The sequence below is a fragment of the Amblyomma maculatum genome, chromosome 4 (assembly GCF_055883805.1).
Source record: "Amblyomma maculatum isolate TAMU_Amacu chromosome 4, ASM5588380v1, whole genome shotgun sequence".
In the NCBI taxonomy this organism is placed as follows: Eukaryota; Metazoa; Arthropoda; class Arachnida; order Ixodida; family Ixodidae; genus Amblyomma; species Amblyomma maculatum.
Window position 1 is genome coordinate 206,592,527 of NC_139347.1, and position 14,948 is coordinate 206,607,474.

Here is a 14,948-nt window from a genome sequence, read left to right on the forward strand (position 1 = left end):
ATGCTAGCGCTTAAAAAAGTCGCGCAGTACTGTCTGTCGCATTTTCTCGCTTCCCGTGAGCACAACTCGTTTTTCCAATGCTTGCAGTGCCGTGTTGCTCTCGCGGTCGTCGCAAACATACCTTCTGAGAAGGTCTAATGCCGCTACAGCCGAAGTGAAGGTGGGTTCAGGCAGCGGCTCAACCTCCTCCTCTTCGTCACCACTGTTGTGCGCGTCGACACACTCGGCCACGATCTGGTCAGTGGTCATCATCTCGGAGGTGACAATGGCGTCGTCTACAGAAACATATTCGCCGTACCCAGAACCCATAGGCGCCAACTTCTTCCATGGCCGTGTCGAGTTCGCAGTTCCCGGTGCTAACAGGTTCTGCTGCGCAGTCTGCGTCGCCGAAACACTTCGCAAAACAGTTTTTGACCGTTGTGGCAGTGACAGCGCTCCATGCCATAGCCAAATAGTGCATGGCATCAAGAACTGTAATGCCATTCAGCTGCTGCCCGCGATCCACTGAGGCCAGGGATCGCTTCACTATGTACTCTCTGTAAAAATGCTTGACATTTTTTATGATGCCGGCATCTAAGGGTTGAAAGGGACACTAAGGACATCCAAAGATGCTATGCAAATCTAATAAACTACATTTGGTGACACTGTCGCCGCATATCCGGCAGCAAAAAATTGAATAATTGCTGATATTGCGATAATAAGTTGAGGTTTTTTCTTGTTCCCGCCGGTTGAATTCAAACTGTTCCCTCCGACTACGTAGTCGGAGTTGAGTGAGGCACACTATGACGTAAGCGGAGGCTCCGTAATAGCTAGCGAGCCGGCGCGGCCCGCGGCGTCGCATCCCTCAAGGGCCAACATGGCAACAGCATACTCGCAATGACGGCCACAGCCGAAATAAATAAAATGATGAAGAGAGTAATTTACCGAGCGGGCCCATAAAGAAAGAAAAAAAAAAACATAGAGTGCCTGTAATGCACAATACTCTACATGTTTCTCAAGCTTTCGCGCTCCTTCTTGCACTGTGTATAAACAAACCAAGCCCTCGGTCATCGCAACGCTTCCCGACATGTTTACATACAAATAAGATATAGTTACCAGCAAAATAGTGTCCTCGCTGCTGCGCTTGTCAGTTTTGAAGCTTCGTCGCACTTTTTTCCTTCAAGGTTTGTGCTACAGCTCCGTGTTAACGAAAATTACGTCCACGGTAGCAGAGCATGACCGAAGAGCCGGCGCTACTAAATTTGCCAGCGCTGTAAAATTCCACATGTTAAAATTGATCTAGTGCACAATATAGTGCGCATAGGCATCCAGAACATTAGTTGCAAGTTGTGAGAGCAGGCAACATGCTCTGATGGTCAAGAAGTAATTTTTAAACCAGCAGTAGAAACATTTTATTGTAAATGGGGCCGTGGCGTAAAGTGCAGAAATATTTCCGGAATTCCCGCGGAGCTGCTTAGCCGAGCGGTTAGTGCCGAACGTTACGGAGCAAGCAGTGGCGAGTTCGAATCTTACCGCTACTGGCTTTTTTTTTTTTTTTTTTTTCCTGAGGCTCTTTTTTACTTTTTACCCGAGGCCCTTTTTTTCGCCAGGCGACGAGCGCAATATATCGACACTCTCCTTGGTATGAGCGGCAAGTATGCCCCTTTTGTTTACGATGCCTGCAAATAGCACATTGAAGGTCTTGTTGACGCAGTATGTTGGTCAGATGTGGCATGATTTCGTGAACAGTTGAATGATAATGCGTTTTTCCTTTGGTACTTAGCATATGTATGTTTTTCGTGGCGTACGTAGCTGCAGTCGAAGCGGCGACAGCGGCGATATGTTGGCGCAGAAGTGTGAACGAAGGAGCGTGTCGGCGGCAGCGGATTTCACTCACTCGTGCCTCCAAAGGCTCAAATTGGAACGAGCCAGGCGCATCTGCTGCTCCAAGCTTGTAATTCAGATGCTGCAGGTGCAAACAAACTATCCGAGTGCGCACGAAATGCCTGAGCCGAAACATAACCGAAACTGAAGTGGGCGCCTGTGGCGCCTCCAAGTATATTTTTGTATTTGCCTTGCAACGTTTACGTTGTCTTTTCACCGTCGTTTACGTATGATAAAAGCGTGTTATTATATTCGAGACAAAACCTACGACCGCATTCAAACGGGCAACGTAATTCGCATTTGTGAGCCTCCGTGATCCCTAGCGCGTCACGTGATTTGTAGTTGCGAGGTTTAGCTGTGGCGGTGATACCTGTATTTCTGTTCTTCCTCTTTACTACATTATAACAGCTCTGTTTTCAGTAAGAGTGGATTTTTTGTAATCAGCAATTGGCATTCTATCAATTCAAGCCCACTTCAGTTTTCTCTTTAGTGTCCCTTGAAGGTGGCTTGTTGTGTTGGCCGGAAGGTACACCACCTTGACTTTCCGCAGCGATGCAGTGTCCTTAGGGTGCGCAGAGCTGTTGTCTAAAAAAAGAATAACCTTTCTTCCCTGACTGCCCATTTTCGAGTTCATGTAGGACAAGAACTCCTCAAAAATTGCGCACGTCATCCAGGCTTTGCTGTTGTTCTTTAGTGGCAGGGCAGGTACCGGATGTTTTTCAGGCACCGTAGACTTCGAAATTTTCCAATGACCCACGACTTCATCATCTCGGAGCCATTCGAGTCACAACACAACAACATGGTGAGGCGTTGCTGCTTTCGCTGCTTTTCCTGCCGTGGCAAGCCTCGCCTTTAAAGCTCAGCGTCTTTGATGGCTGTACCTTATAAAAGAGGCCCGCTTCATCGGCATTGAAAATGTCCCTGGGTTCGTAGCCCTCGATAATGCCCGCCATGGACTCTTTCCAGTTGTCTACGATAGCAGTGTCCACACTTGCAGCCTCCCCATTCATGGTTCGATATCAAATTCCGCGCCTTCTCTTAAAGCGGTCGATCCAACCATTTCATACACTGAAATTGTCGATCTCAAGCTTGTCTGCTATCTCCAGCGCTTTTTCGCATAAAGTGGTGCTATCAAAATTCACATCTGCAGCTTTGGCTTGCTTGAACCATTTGTAAACAGCCTCATCAAGCTGCACGTGCCCCGCACTGCGGGCTTGCTTGCTTTTGAAGTCGAATGACCGGGCGTTTCCTTCGATCTCGTTTCTTTTCGAAACAATGGAGTTGAAGGTGGATGGCGCGAGTCCAAGATCTTTTGCGATGCACAGCCGCTTCCGCGTCGGGTTTGCATCCACGGTGCGAAGAATGCTCAGTTTTCCTCTAAGGAGAGCGCTTTGCGCTTTTTTGATTCCATCACTGTAACAAATTCCCGCGCTGCGGCGGAACGAGGCAGCCGCTAACCCACAGCGATTTACGCTGCAGCATGAAAGGGTCGGCACGGCGTCAGGTGGGTGATTGAGCGCACTGGATGCGTGTGCACATAACCACGGTACGAATCCACTTCTTGCGTATCCCATAGCAGGAAAATACACGCAAAATGATTCCTAGCCGGAGGCGCGCAACGATGCAATGATATGTGAAAGGAGTTCGAAGCACGAAGTCAGCCGCGCAAGCACCAACCAAAGGAAGCAGCATGGGAGAACGAAAAATAGCATGTCGCACGATGATAGGTAAAAAAAATGCAAAATTGGATTTAATTGGATTGGTACTGAAACTGCTGATGATGATGATGACGCCGCCTGCCCAGGTGCCCAGGTGAGCGCCTTCTGTAGACACTCCAGCAACGACAGGCCAAGTCAATTGGCCTTAAAAGTAAACATTGCCGTCGCTGCTTGTTACTCAGACCTGCAGTTCGCGACGTACGATGAGGGGACGTGCGCGAAGTTACGACGTAACAGCGAGGTTTCTAATGCATAGAACACTATGTGAGTCATGCCGGGACTCGATCATAAGAACGCAGCAGCTGGGAAAACGCAGCACCCGAGAACGCAATAGCGGGGTTCTACTGTATTTATAAGAGCAAGAAAGCATATGCTACACATTCACACCCTTAGCTGTTGGCAAGAGAAAGATAGACAGCACGTGTGAGGACAGAATTGATCCTTGTTCCTGTTTTTGGTTTTATGCAAGATGCATATTCTAGCTGGGATGAAGCTGGACACATAAGCCAGCATGGTCTGACCACTTTCGTTATGCTTTTAGGCCTAATAATATTGTGGAATCTAGCATAGCTAGTACTTACCTGTTGCTTGTGTTTCAGGTGGGCTCTCTCGGTGTGGTGTTTGTGGGCCTCATCTGCATCCACTGCATGCACATACTGGTGGAGTGCAGCCACATACTCTCCAAAAAGTATGTCCTCTGGTGCCAGAGAACCTAATATGTTTTTGCATCATTTATTCATAAAACAGACATGCGGGCAAGCATTATCTAATTTTGTTTGAGCCGCTTGCATTTTATATCCTGGGTTTTTATTATTATTATTATTATTATTATTATTATTATTATTATTATTATTATTATTATTATTATTATTATTATTATTATTATTATTATTCACAGACCTGGTTAAACAAGCTCCTGCCTATGGCAAACTATATTTTGGGTAAACTTTGGTCAAAAGGTCTGTTACAGTAGGTGTTTGTGAGTTGTTAAAAGCCTTCATCAAGAACGCGTCCACAGCAGAGCTTGCCTCTTTCATTTTAAAACCAGCCGAAAGACACAACACTGAGAAGAGAAGAACACTGGACTACCAACTGAAATTTTATTGAAAGAAGCCAACAAAGACTTTCACTGAGAGAAAGCAAAGCAGTGAAAGTGCAGAAAACAAACGAAAGTCATCATCATATTAGTGAGTGATCTAGAAAAACCATATTCCCTACTGTGAAGGTTCACTAACGGCTTCGGCCCAGGTCCTTAGCCTTAGCCAAGTAATAAGCCTGAACTATTTCACGACAAATTTGTTCATCATTTTCATAAACCACAAAAATGGCGCTGAAATCAGGCATGCAAAGAGGTGGGTTGTCCTCGATTTTGATTCACGAGATTGCTCGTGCAATTCTAGATTAGAGTTTGCCTTCTCCCGTGAAGGCACCTCCCTCTTTGTTGAGCACATAGCGCCAACAGAAATGTGACCTCAGTCATCAATCATAATTCAGAAGGAATGGTTCTTAACAGAGTGAAGGCCAGGTTAAATTGAGCTTGCATGGTGTTATTCAATTAAACAACTGCTGGGCTAAACATGTGCAACTGATAAAAAATGCAACAAAATGATTCTGCAGTTTCACTTGAATGATCACAGCAGCTCATCATCATTCAAGTTGTGTTGCAGGAAACCCATTTTGTATAAGAGATTGGGAGAAGCAATTCCTAGAGCAGTGAGAATGCTGCTGTGCTAATTCCTGCAAAGTAAGAAATGCACTACCACTGCTGGTTGTTTTGAACAGCCGAGCAGCTTTATTACTGATGTTTTTTCGAAACAGTAAATTAAGTTTAGTTGTCTTTCTTGCCCCTCCCCTTGTTTTGTGCCAGATACAACAGCTGCCAATTTTTTTCTGGATTGTGCGAGTTCATAATTGTAACAAGCTTTGACTGCAACCCTTCTGGTTGCAACGGGGCTTTTTACACGGAGGTGGCTTACATCTGTTTCCAGGTCCGGGCAGAGGACTTTAGACTTTGCTGGTGTAGCACACTACTCTTTCAAGTTTGGACCGCACTGCTTGCGACGATATTCCAATTTTGCTAGGTAAGTGTTGGAACTCATTGTGTCATGCATTGGAACAAGACCGGTGCTACTTGCATAGCAGGTTGAGCTTAATGGAAAAGGGGCCACATATGGTTTGTGCAAAGCATAGCACTGCAATAGGTAGACAAACTTGAATGCTTTGTCTTTCCACAGTCATCCTGCCGTGGTGGCGCAGTGATAAGGGCGCTCAGCTACTGTGCCCAGGGTTGCGGGAAAGCATAGAAATGGAGGCGAAAGCAAGGCACCCATGTGCTATGCTATGTCAACGCGTGTCAAAGAACCCCAGGGGGTCTAAATTTATGAAGCCCTCCACCACGGCGTCTCTCACAGCCTGAGTCGCTTTGGAACGTTAAACCCCACAAACCAAACCAAAAATGTGCCATGCTGAGCTGTCGCGATAATCCTGTTCAGTGGGGGATTTCTGGGTCACTCTTGAAACAGCTGCGGTCAAGAGTGACATATTTTCTGGAACTTATTGATGAGAAAGCATTATAATATCCATTTGAGGGGATAAGTAAGTATCACATCGTGAAAATTTCAAGATATTTAAAAACTAAGCTTTTCAGCATCTGCAATGCTTGTTCTCTCTTGTGCTGAAATATTTCTCCAAAAAATAAATTCTAAGTGCTCCAAATGAATATATAGACAGCATAGGCAGTATAGGCTAGTTTAGAACTTTTGTGCTTATTTTCTCAAAAATTTGTTTTGAGCTTATCACCTTGTTCGTGGAAAGTACAGCACTGCAATGGGTGGACAAACTTGAATGCTGCTTGCTTTGTGTAATTGCTGACATATGCTTTGCATCGAGACAGTCTCAGATTTAGCATCTAGGCTCCTTTTTTTTTTCAACCATTTAATAGGCCAGGATCCATTTTAAATGGTATGAGAAGGTGCATAGTATGTCCTTTAAGAAAAGAAAGAGAGCAAAGAAATTAAAGGAGTGTCATGATTTACACCACACTAATTAGTAGGTGTGAAAGCCATTTACAGAACCATAGCCCACTTTGTTGTTGTGCCAGGCTTTCCATGAGCATCATGTGAACATTTATAAGCAATGATAAAAACTACTGAAGGCATCACAGTAAAACTTTACGCATGACTGTTTGATGGTAATTTAATCAGTGCGCTAATTTTCATCGCTCAAGTAAGAAAGTTTGCCTCTGATCTCCTCATCCCCCCCAATAAACAAAAGCCGGTGACAGCCGCAGCATCCATGGATGAAAATAACGGAATGGCTCCGGCAGGTGGTAGTCCTCAGGTGGCATGGCAGGGCACTGAATGGCTGGCTGGATTTCCTGTCGTATTTCCTCCATGCCTTTTTTAGTCCGTGGCATGGCTGGGTGCTGGGTGGTCTCCTCCATGCACATGAAGGGGACCACACACAATCATCATCATCATCATCAGCCTGATTATACCCACTGCAGGGCGAAGGCCTCTCCCATATCTCTCCACTTAACCCGGTTCTGTGCTAGCTGCATCCACTTGACCCCTGCGAACTTCTTAATCTCATCCGCCCACCTAACTTTCTGCCGCCCCCTGCTACGCTTTCCTTCCCTTGGAATCCAGTTTGTTACCCTCAGCGACCATCGGTTATCCTCTCTTCGCACATGTCCTGCCCATGTCCATTTCTTCTTAATTTCCACTAGAATGTCGTTAACTTGAGCTATTTCTCTGACCCACTCTGCACGCTTTCTATCTCTTAATGTTACCCCTACCATTTTTCGTTCCATAGCCCTCTGGGTTGTCCTCAACTTAAGTAGAACTCTCTTGGTTAGCCTCCACGTTTCAGCCCCATAGGTGAGTACAGGCAAGATGCAACTGTTGTATACTTTCCTCTTGAGCGATACCGGTAAGCTGCTAGTCATAATCTGCGAGTGCTTGCCAAATGCGCTCCATCCCAATCTTATTCTTCTTGTTATTTCCTTTTCATAGTCCGGATCTGCGGTTACTACCTGTCCTAAGTAGATATATTCGCCTACTACTTCCAGTATTTCGCTACCTAATGTAAACTCCTGTTCCTTCCCGAGGCTGTTGAACATTACCTTAGTCTTCTGCATATTGATTTTCAAGCCTACCTTTCTACTTTTCCTGTCTAGGTCATCAATCATTATTTGCAGTTCATCTCCCGAGTTGCTTAGCAAGGCAATGTCATCAGCAAATCGCAGATTACTGAGGTATTCTCCATCTAGCCTTATCCCTAACTGCTCCCATTCCAAGTCTCTGAATACTTCCTCTAAACAAGCTGTGAATAGTACTGGGGAGATTGTGTCTCCTTGCCTAACACCTTTCTTTATGGGAATTTTGTTACTTTCTTTATGCAGAACTATGGTTGCTGTGCAGCCACTATATATATCTTCCAGCACTTTCACGTACGGCTCGTCTACCCCCTGATTTCGCAATGCCTGCATCACCGCCGAGGTTTCAACTGAGTCAAATGCTTTTTCGTAATCAATGAATGCTATGTATAAGGGCTGGTTATATTCCGCGCATTTTTCTATCACCTGATTGATGGTATGGATATGATCGATAGTAGAGTACCGTTTCCGAAACCTTGCTTGATCCTTTGCTTGATTGCAGTCTAAGGTTGTCCTGATTCTATTAGCGATTACCTTAGTAAATACCTTATACGTAACAGACAGTAAGCTGATTGGTCTGTAATTTTTAAGGTCCTTAGAGTCCCCTTTCTTGTGAATGAGGATAATGTTTGCATTCTTCCTTGCTTCCGGTACCGTCGATGACACCAGGCACTGCGTATACAGGGTGGCCAGTTTTTCTAGCACGATATCCCCCCCGTCCTTCAGCAAATCTGTAGTTATCTGATCCTCTCCGGCTGATTTCCCCCTTTTCATAGTTTCTAGTGCTTTCTTGACCTCGTCCTTCGTCACTGGTGGAATGTCTGACTGTTTTTCCCTACCGCCAATCCCATTACGGTCCTGACTACTTTGGCTACTGTAGAGATCTGTATAGAACTCCTCGGCTACTTTGACTATCTTGTCCATATTAGTGATGCCGTTGCCCGCCTTGTCCCTTATCGCATACATCTGGTTTTTGCCTATGCCCAATTTCTTCTTTACCGCTTTAAGGCTTCCCCCGTTCTTTACAGCATGCTCAATTTTCTCCATGTTATACTTCCTTATATCGGCCACCTTGCGCTTATTGATTAGTTTTGATATCTCGGCCAATTCGATCTGGTCTGTTCGATTGGAAGCTTTCATACTCTGCCGTTTTTTAATCAAATCTTTCGTCTCCTTAGACAGCTTACCGCTCTAACTATCCTACCGTCTACTTCTACCGCGCCCTCAGTAATGATATCTCTGAAATTATTGTTCCTTGCCTCTAGGGTAATGTCGCCATCCTCAGTTAGAGCTGAATACCTATTCTGTAGCGAGATCCTGAACTCTTCTGCCCTCCCCCTCACTGCTAATTCGTGGATGGGTTTCTTTCTTACTAATCTATTGCGTTCCTTCTTCAGATTTAGGCTAATTCGGGACCTCACCATCCTGTGGTCACTACATCGAACTTTCTCGATTACCTCTACATCCTGCACAATGGCGGGGGTTGAACACATTATGAAGTCGATTTCATTTTTAGTCTCTCCATTAGGACTTTTCCATGTCCATTTTCGGTTCTTCCGTTTGCTGAAGAAGGTATTCATGATTCGTAAGTTATTGCGCTCTGCAAACTCAACTAGTAACTCCCCCCTGCTATTCCTAGAACCAATGCCATAGTCACCTACTGCCTTGCCTCCTGCCTGTTTTTTCCCTACCTTGGCATTGAAGTCGCCCATTAGTACAGTATACTGCGTCTTTACTTTTCGCATTGCCGATTCTACATCTTCATAGAAGCTTTCAACTGCCTGGTCATCATAACTACATGTAGGTGCATAGGCCTGTACAACCTTCAGTTTATACCGCTTATTAAGCCTAATTACGATGCCTGCAACCATCTCATTAATACTATAGAATTCATCTATATTACCCGCTATATACTTATTGACAAGGAAACCTACTCCTAGTTGTCGTTCTCTGGTAAACCTCGATAACACAGTACATGCCCATCCTTCAGTACAGTATATGCCTCATTCGGCCTCCTAACCTCACTAAGCCCTATGACATCCCATTTCATGCCCTCTAGTTCCTCTAACAGCACTGCTAAACTAGCTTCACTAGCTAGGGTTCTAGCATTAAACGTTGCCAGGGTCAGTTTCCAATGGCGGCCTGTCCAGCGGAGCCAGGCTTTCTTAGCACCCCCTGCTGCGTCACAGGTCTGACCGCCGCCGTGGTCAGTTGTTCCGCAGCCGCTGGTGACTGAGGGCCGGGGTTTTATGGAGCTTATCATAGGAGGTTGTGGCCAATTACTGCACCAGGGTGGCCAACTCCTGTTCTGGTGAGGGAGTGCGTTGCCGGAGGTGTTCACCGGCATCAGGTCGCACCCCAAACCTGTATATGCAATTCCATCGACACGCGGATTTTTTTTTTTTTTTTTTTTTTTGGTCATCCGGTGAAGAATTGCGCGGCACCGGGATTTGAACCCCGGTCCTCTTGCATGCGAGGCGGATGTTCTACCGCTACGCCACCGCCACACACAATGGCTTTTTACAAAATTGCTTGCCTTACTGGTGACACCTCGACTTGGCCCCACCCTACTTCAGGTGCCTTACCGCAAAATGCTGCAGGTGGGCTTTCGTGCATATCGTAGTTAACCACATAGGGGAGCTTACACTAGCAGGGTTCGGGCATTAAGCATGTGTTATTATAAAACCCCTCTTCCTGGGAGGACTCCCTTCTGGCTGTGCAGCCGATCAGCTGCAACTGGTCGAGTGGGCCAAACTAGAGGGAATGTTATGGTAAGATCAAACAAATACCTTTGGGATTGTTTGAAGCAGGTGGCCAGCCATCTTTTTTTTTTGTTATTAAGTGCGGCATACTGGGAAGCTCACTTGTGAAGTTTTGTTTGAGGTCCAAGCCTAGCCAGTGTACAAATATGAATCGTTTCTACAGTGAAAGACGTAACTAGGAAGGAGGGCACCTGTGCACTGCTTTCTTGACACTTAAACCCTGATCTTGGGATAACTAGCCCAGATATTGTAGTTTTGCTGCGGTTTCCTTTCTTAGAGCGTGTGTGATTGCTGTCGAACAGTCAGAAATTCTCTGATGCCAATATCTTGAGTCAGATGTGAACCGAACCACAAAAATAATCAGTTTGTACTTATTGAGAGCTTAGAATATTTCCACATCCTTACCTGTAGCACTGTTAAAACACAGATGCTGCATGGTGTGCCCACTAGTTCAACAATGTGTTGCTTGTTTCATTGCAGGTCTACTGTGAACTGCTTTCTTTTGTTGACTCAGTTTGGCTTTTGCTGCGTCTACTTTGTCTTTGTTGCGACAAGTATGAAGGAGGTGAGAATGGCCCACAGCTCCTAATTTCTCTTTTTTTTTCTTCGCATTGCCTTGGTGGTCTCTCGCTGTGACAGGTGTGAGCGTAGAAAGCTTTCACACTTTGGCTTTCTAGCTCTTTCTAGTCACAAACTATTTTTATTGTTGTCACTGTTAGAAATGCATTTGAATAAAGAGTAGGGCTTTAAATGTCTCTGCATTTTACTTTGATTGCATGATTGCATGTAGCTGGCTAAGATTGCATTGTTACTCACTATAAAAGGCTTATAAAGGACTGACTGTATGGAAAAGTGCATGGAACTTAGCATGAAATACTTGCAAGTAGCATTTTTGAAAGTTTGTTTAGTGAAAGAAAGGCGGACACTGCAGTGAGACTCCATACATTTTGTGTCCTCAGATCTGACGGAGTCTATGTGGAAAAAATGTTCCACTTCCTAATCAGCAGTTGATGGAATAGAAAATTGTACGTAACAGGACAGGACTTCTTTCTCTTGCTTTTAACTAATGCAGTTCAATCACGCGTTGAAAACATGTCTCTGTTCTGTGCAGGTCCTTCACGGGGCGGGCGTAGAGATGAATGTGTACGTGTGCCTAGCCATCCTGCTGCCTTTCATGGTGCTGTACAACTTCATCCGTAGTCTGCGCATGCTGGCGTTTGCCTCCACCGTGGCCAACCTGTTGCAGACCACGGGCATGGTGCTGATCTTCTACAACCTGCTCCAGGACATGCCCAACATCGGTGAACGGCCCCTCTTCGTGGGCTGGAGCCGCCTGCCCATCTACTTTGGCACCGTCATCTATGCCTTCGAAGGCATCGGTATTGTAAGTGGTCTGACCCGCTTTCAATTGAAAAGGGAATTTAGCTTAAAGGGACTGTCTACTGTCGGAGATATCAGCATATTCTGGTAGGTCTGACCACTCATTGGCAGTATCGACGGAAGAACTCACATTTTAACCAGGAATTGATATTTCGAATTGATCATGAATGTCAGGTTTTAGCGCACGGTGATTGATAGTCTGAATCTGCTCTCACTTTGATGGGGAGTCCCCCATCAACCGTAGGGGCTCCGAAATGGTCAAAGTTCGTGTTTGCAAAAGGGGGTATGGGGGGTGGTGATGTCATACTGTGTCCTTTCGTTGCTGCTAACATTTCATCCGTTTGGAGCATCTGAAATGAATATACTGCATTTTAGTATGACTATGCCACAGCGTATGCCACAGCCTGTAGGCTGGCATTTGTGGTCATATCAACGTAAAGCAGCCTAGTTTTTTCTTTCGATAAATTACAGCTACTTTTGTTCTTTACTCTTCCTTGAGTAAATCTTTTGAGTAAATCAAAATGCTTTGAAAACAGAAAACCGCACAACCAAACAAGCTGCCATTAGCAGTGCTGCTATAAACATAAATGGTTGTTGGTACAGTCGGGGCCCAATTACAGTCGACGACCGATTTTTCGGACATGCTTGATTATTCGAACTTTTTCCTTACATACCTTATATATTTTTCCAGGACATACCTTATAAAGTCAATGTATTATGCTGCTCAAAATTTCGGACACACTAAGGAGGGCTATTCGATTTTTCGGACATTCCAAGCATCAGCCGGGCCAACTGCCACACATTTTGAGCGGTGTCGCCGCCATCTTGTTTGTTTACTTTTTCCTTCAATAGCCTCGAAACCGGTGCCGGCCTTGCGTGCCGCTCCTCAGCTAAACTGACGCTGGATCGAGGCTATGTTATTTGCCTAGCAGCTTCCGTTTCCGAGACAGCGTTGCTTCCGTCACTGCTCGCCTCCGGTACAGAACACTGTACAGTGGTTTTCAAAAATACACGGCCCACGGCTTCAGTCCGCGGAGCGGCTGCCGGGCCGCACCGCGGCGCTGCTATCTCTGCCCGGCGCTCGGTACGAGGGTGCCCTATGTGACGACAGCTTTCTTCCTCCCTCTAGCGCTGTAAAGTAACATGCCTTCGGAACTCTATGTGCGGCGTTCGTCCGTTTCGCCTTTCTTCCTCTGTGGTTTCGCTGCTGCCGCTAGCTTCGAAAGAGGGCGTCTGGATTCCGGATATTTGCATCACCGGTCTCGGCGCGCGTTTGTAAATACTGCCGCTCTGCTATCTTCCTCCAACATACGTTTTTCGCTGTACGTGCATCGAGACGCGAAAAACGAGTGTCGTGCCTCTCTCTCGCCGCGCTGTTATCGGACCTATGTCCAAGGATTGTTCAGATGCCGCACTCTGCAGTGGCGAGACCTTGCTACTTAGTCCACTTCTCTTGTGCAGTTGTGGCGAAACTCAGTATGACTTTTTTAGAAAAGTCTGCTCTCCTCAATGCAAACTCTTCGAAAGAAGAAATACCAAGTTTAATGGGAACAAATGTTCTACCATTGGCCATTTTGTCTAGTACAGTTGCACTTGACAAATCTGAGATCTTAAACGTCTACTGTGAATTATGTCAGGGAGAATAAATTTGAACATTGTGCTACATTTAATGATATATCACTGGATAGCTTGTCAAGTATGATAATACTGTATTAATTGTGGGTATTAATGAATTGTCACTAATTTGTAATTTGCAAATAAATATTTCGCTATACCTTCAAGTCATAAATTGTTGGATAGCTATGTAGAGTATAATTGCGCTGGACTAGCTAATTGTACTTTTCAATTAATCATCGCTCTTTTGTTAATTGCAACTAAGTATGAAATATGCTACACCATGAAGTCATGCATGGTTGGAAAGCTTGTATGAAGTATTATAGCAAATAATGATTGGTAGGCACTAAACTATTATCGCTAATTTGTTAATTGCGTATACATATATATGTTACGCTAAACCTGAATTTATATTATTGCACAAGTATTATTGCACAGAACTGATAATGGGTGTTACTTAATTATCGCTAAATTGTTAATTGCAATTAAACATTGAGTACCGTGCTAACTGTTCAAGTTATATATCTTTGAATAGCTTATGTTGTGTATACAGTCGAGCCCGCTTATAACGAACCTGAGCGCCACGCGGCGTCCGTTCGTTATATCCCGAAGTTCGTAGTAACTGGACCACAAACTAAAAAAGAGAAAAAAAAAGTTGGCGGTCAAAACACGAAATTTATTTTTTAGCAAAAAAGTCTGTGATGCTCGTCTGTTTCTGCAGTGCAGATGCAATGAGGGCGGTCTCCAGTTTATTTAAAGCACTAGCGTGCTCTTCGCCGAGTCCCTTGGCATAGACAAGTTGTCTGAGGCCCTCTATATAGCCCATTGCTACAGATGTGCTTACGGGTGCTGGCTCAGACGTTTCATCTTTATCTGATTCTTCCGCGTCGCTCTCGGCCCACACTTCAGAAACGATGCCTTCGTCCGTGCACGGTTCCGCAATATCCGCGTCTTCATCCGCAGAAATAAAATCCTGCCAACCAATGCCAGGGCCTCCCATGTCGGAGTCGACGACGCGCTGCCACAAATCGCCGCCGGAACCATCATCATCGGAGGCATCAGGCCCGATGTCCGGTACTGCGTCGACGAAGCCGGCCTTGCGGAAACAGTTTCGCACGCAAGCGGTCGTCACCTCCGCCCAGGCCGCCTTCACCATGTCAAGGGCTGAATACAATGAAACTCGGAGCGGCAAGTTAGCGGCCGGATGGTCAACGGCGATGAGCAAGCGCTGCACAATGCGGCGCCTATACGATGCCTTAAAGGAGCGTATTATGGCCAAATCAAGATTCTGCACTTTAGAAGTGGTATTGGGTGGCAGGAAAAGTACAGTCACTGCCGTCAGAGACGTTTGCACGTAGTGCGCTGAGCAATTGTCGAGCAACAGCAGCACACGCCTGCTTTGCCTCTGCATGTCGCGGTCAAACTCGCCCAGCCACTCTGCGAATAAATCCCATG

General features: G+C 45.6%; 1 protein-coding gene across 5 annotated transcripts in view; it reads left to right on the plus strand.

Moving 5' to 3' along the window:
• LOC146194078 (proton-coupled amino acid transporter 1-like) overlaps positions 1-14,948 on the plus strand; it is a 122,477-nt gene that overhangs the window by 64,452 nt on the left and 43,077 nt on the right. For all 5 annotated transcript variants that reach the window (XM_084602973.1, XM_084602976.1, XM_084602975.1 and 2 more), the window contains 4 exons: positions 4,181-4,269; positions 5,570-5,662; positions 10,980-11,064; positions 11,611-11,883. In XM_084602973.1, coding sequence (XP_084459099.1) covers positions 4,181-4,269; positions 5,570-5,662; positions 10,980-11,064; positions 11,611-11,883 — 540 coding nt within the window. The remainder of the gene's footprint in view (positions 1-4,180; positions 4,270-5,569; positions 5,663-10,979; positions 11,065-11,610; positions 11,884-14,948) is intronic.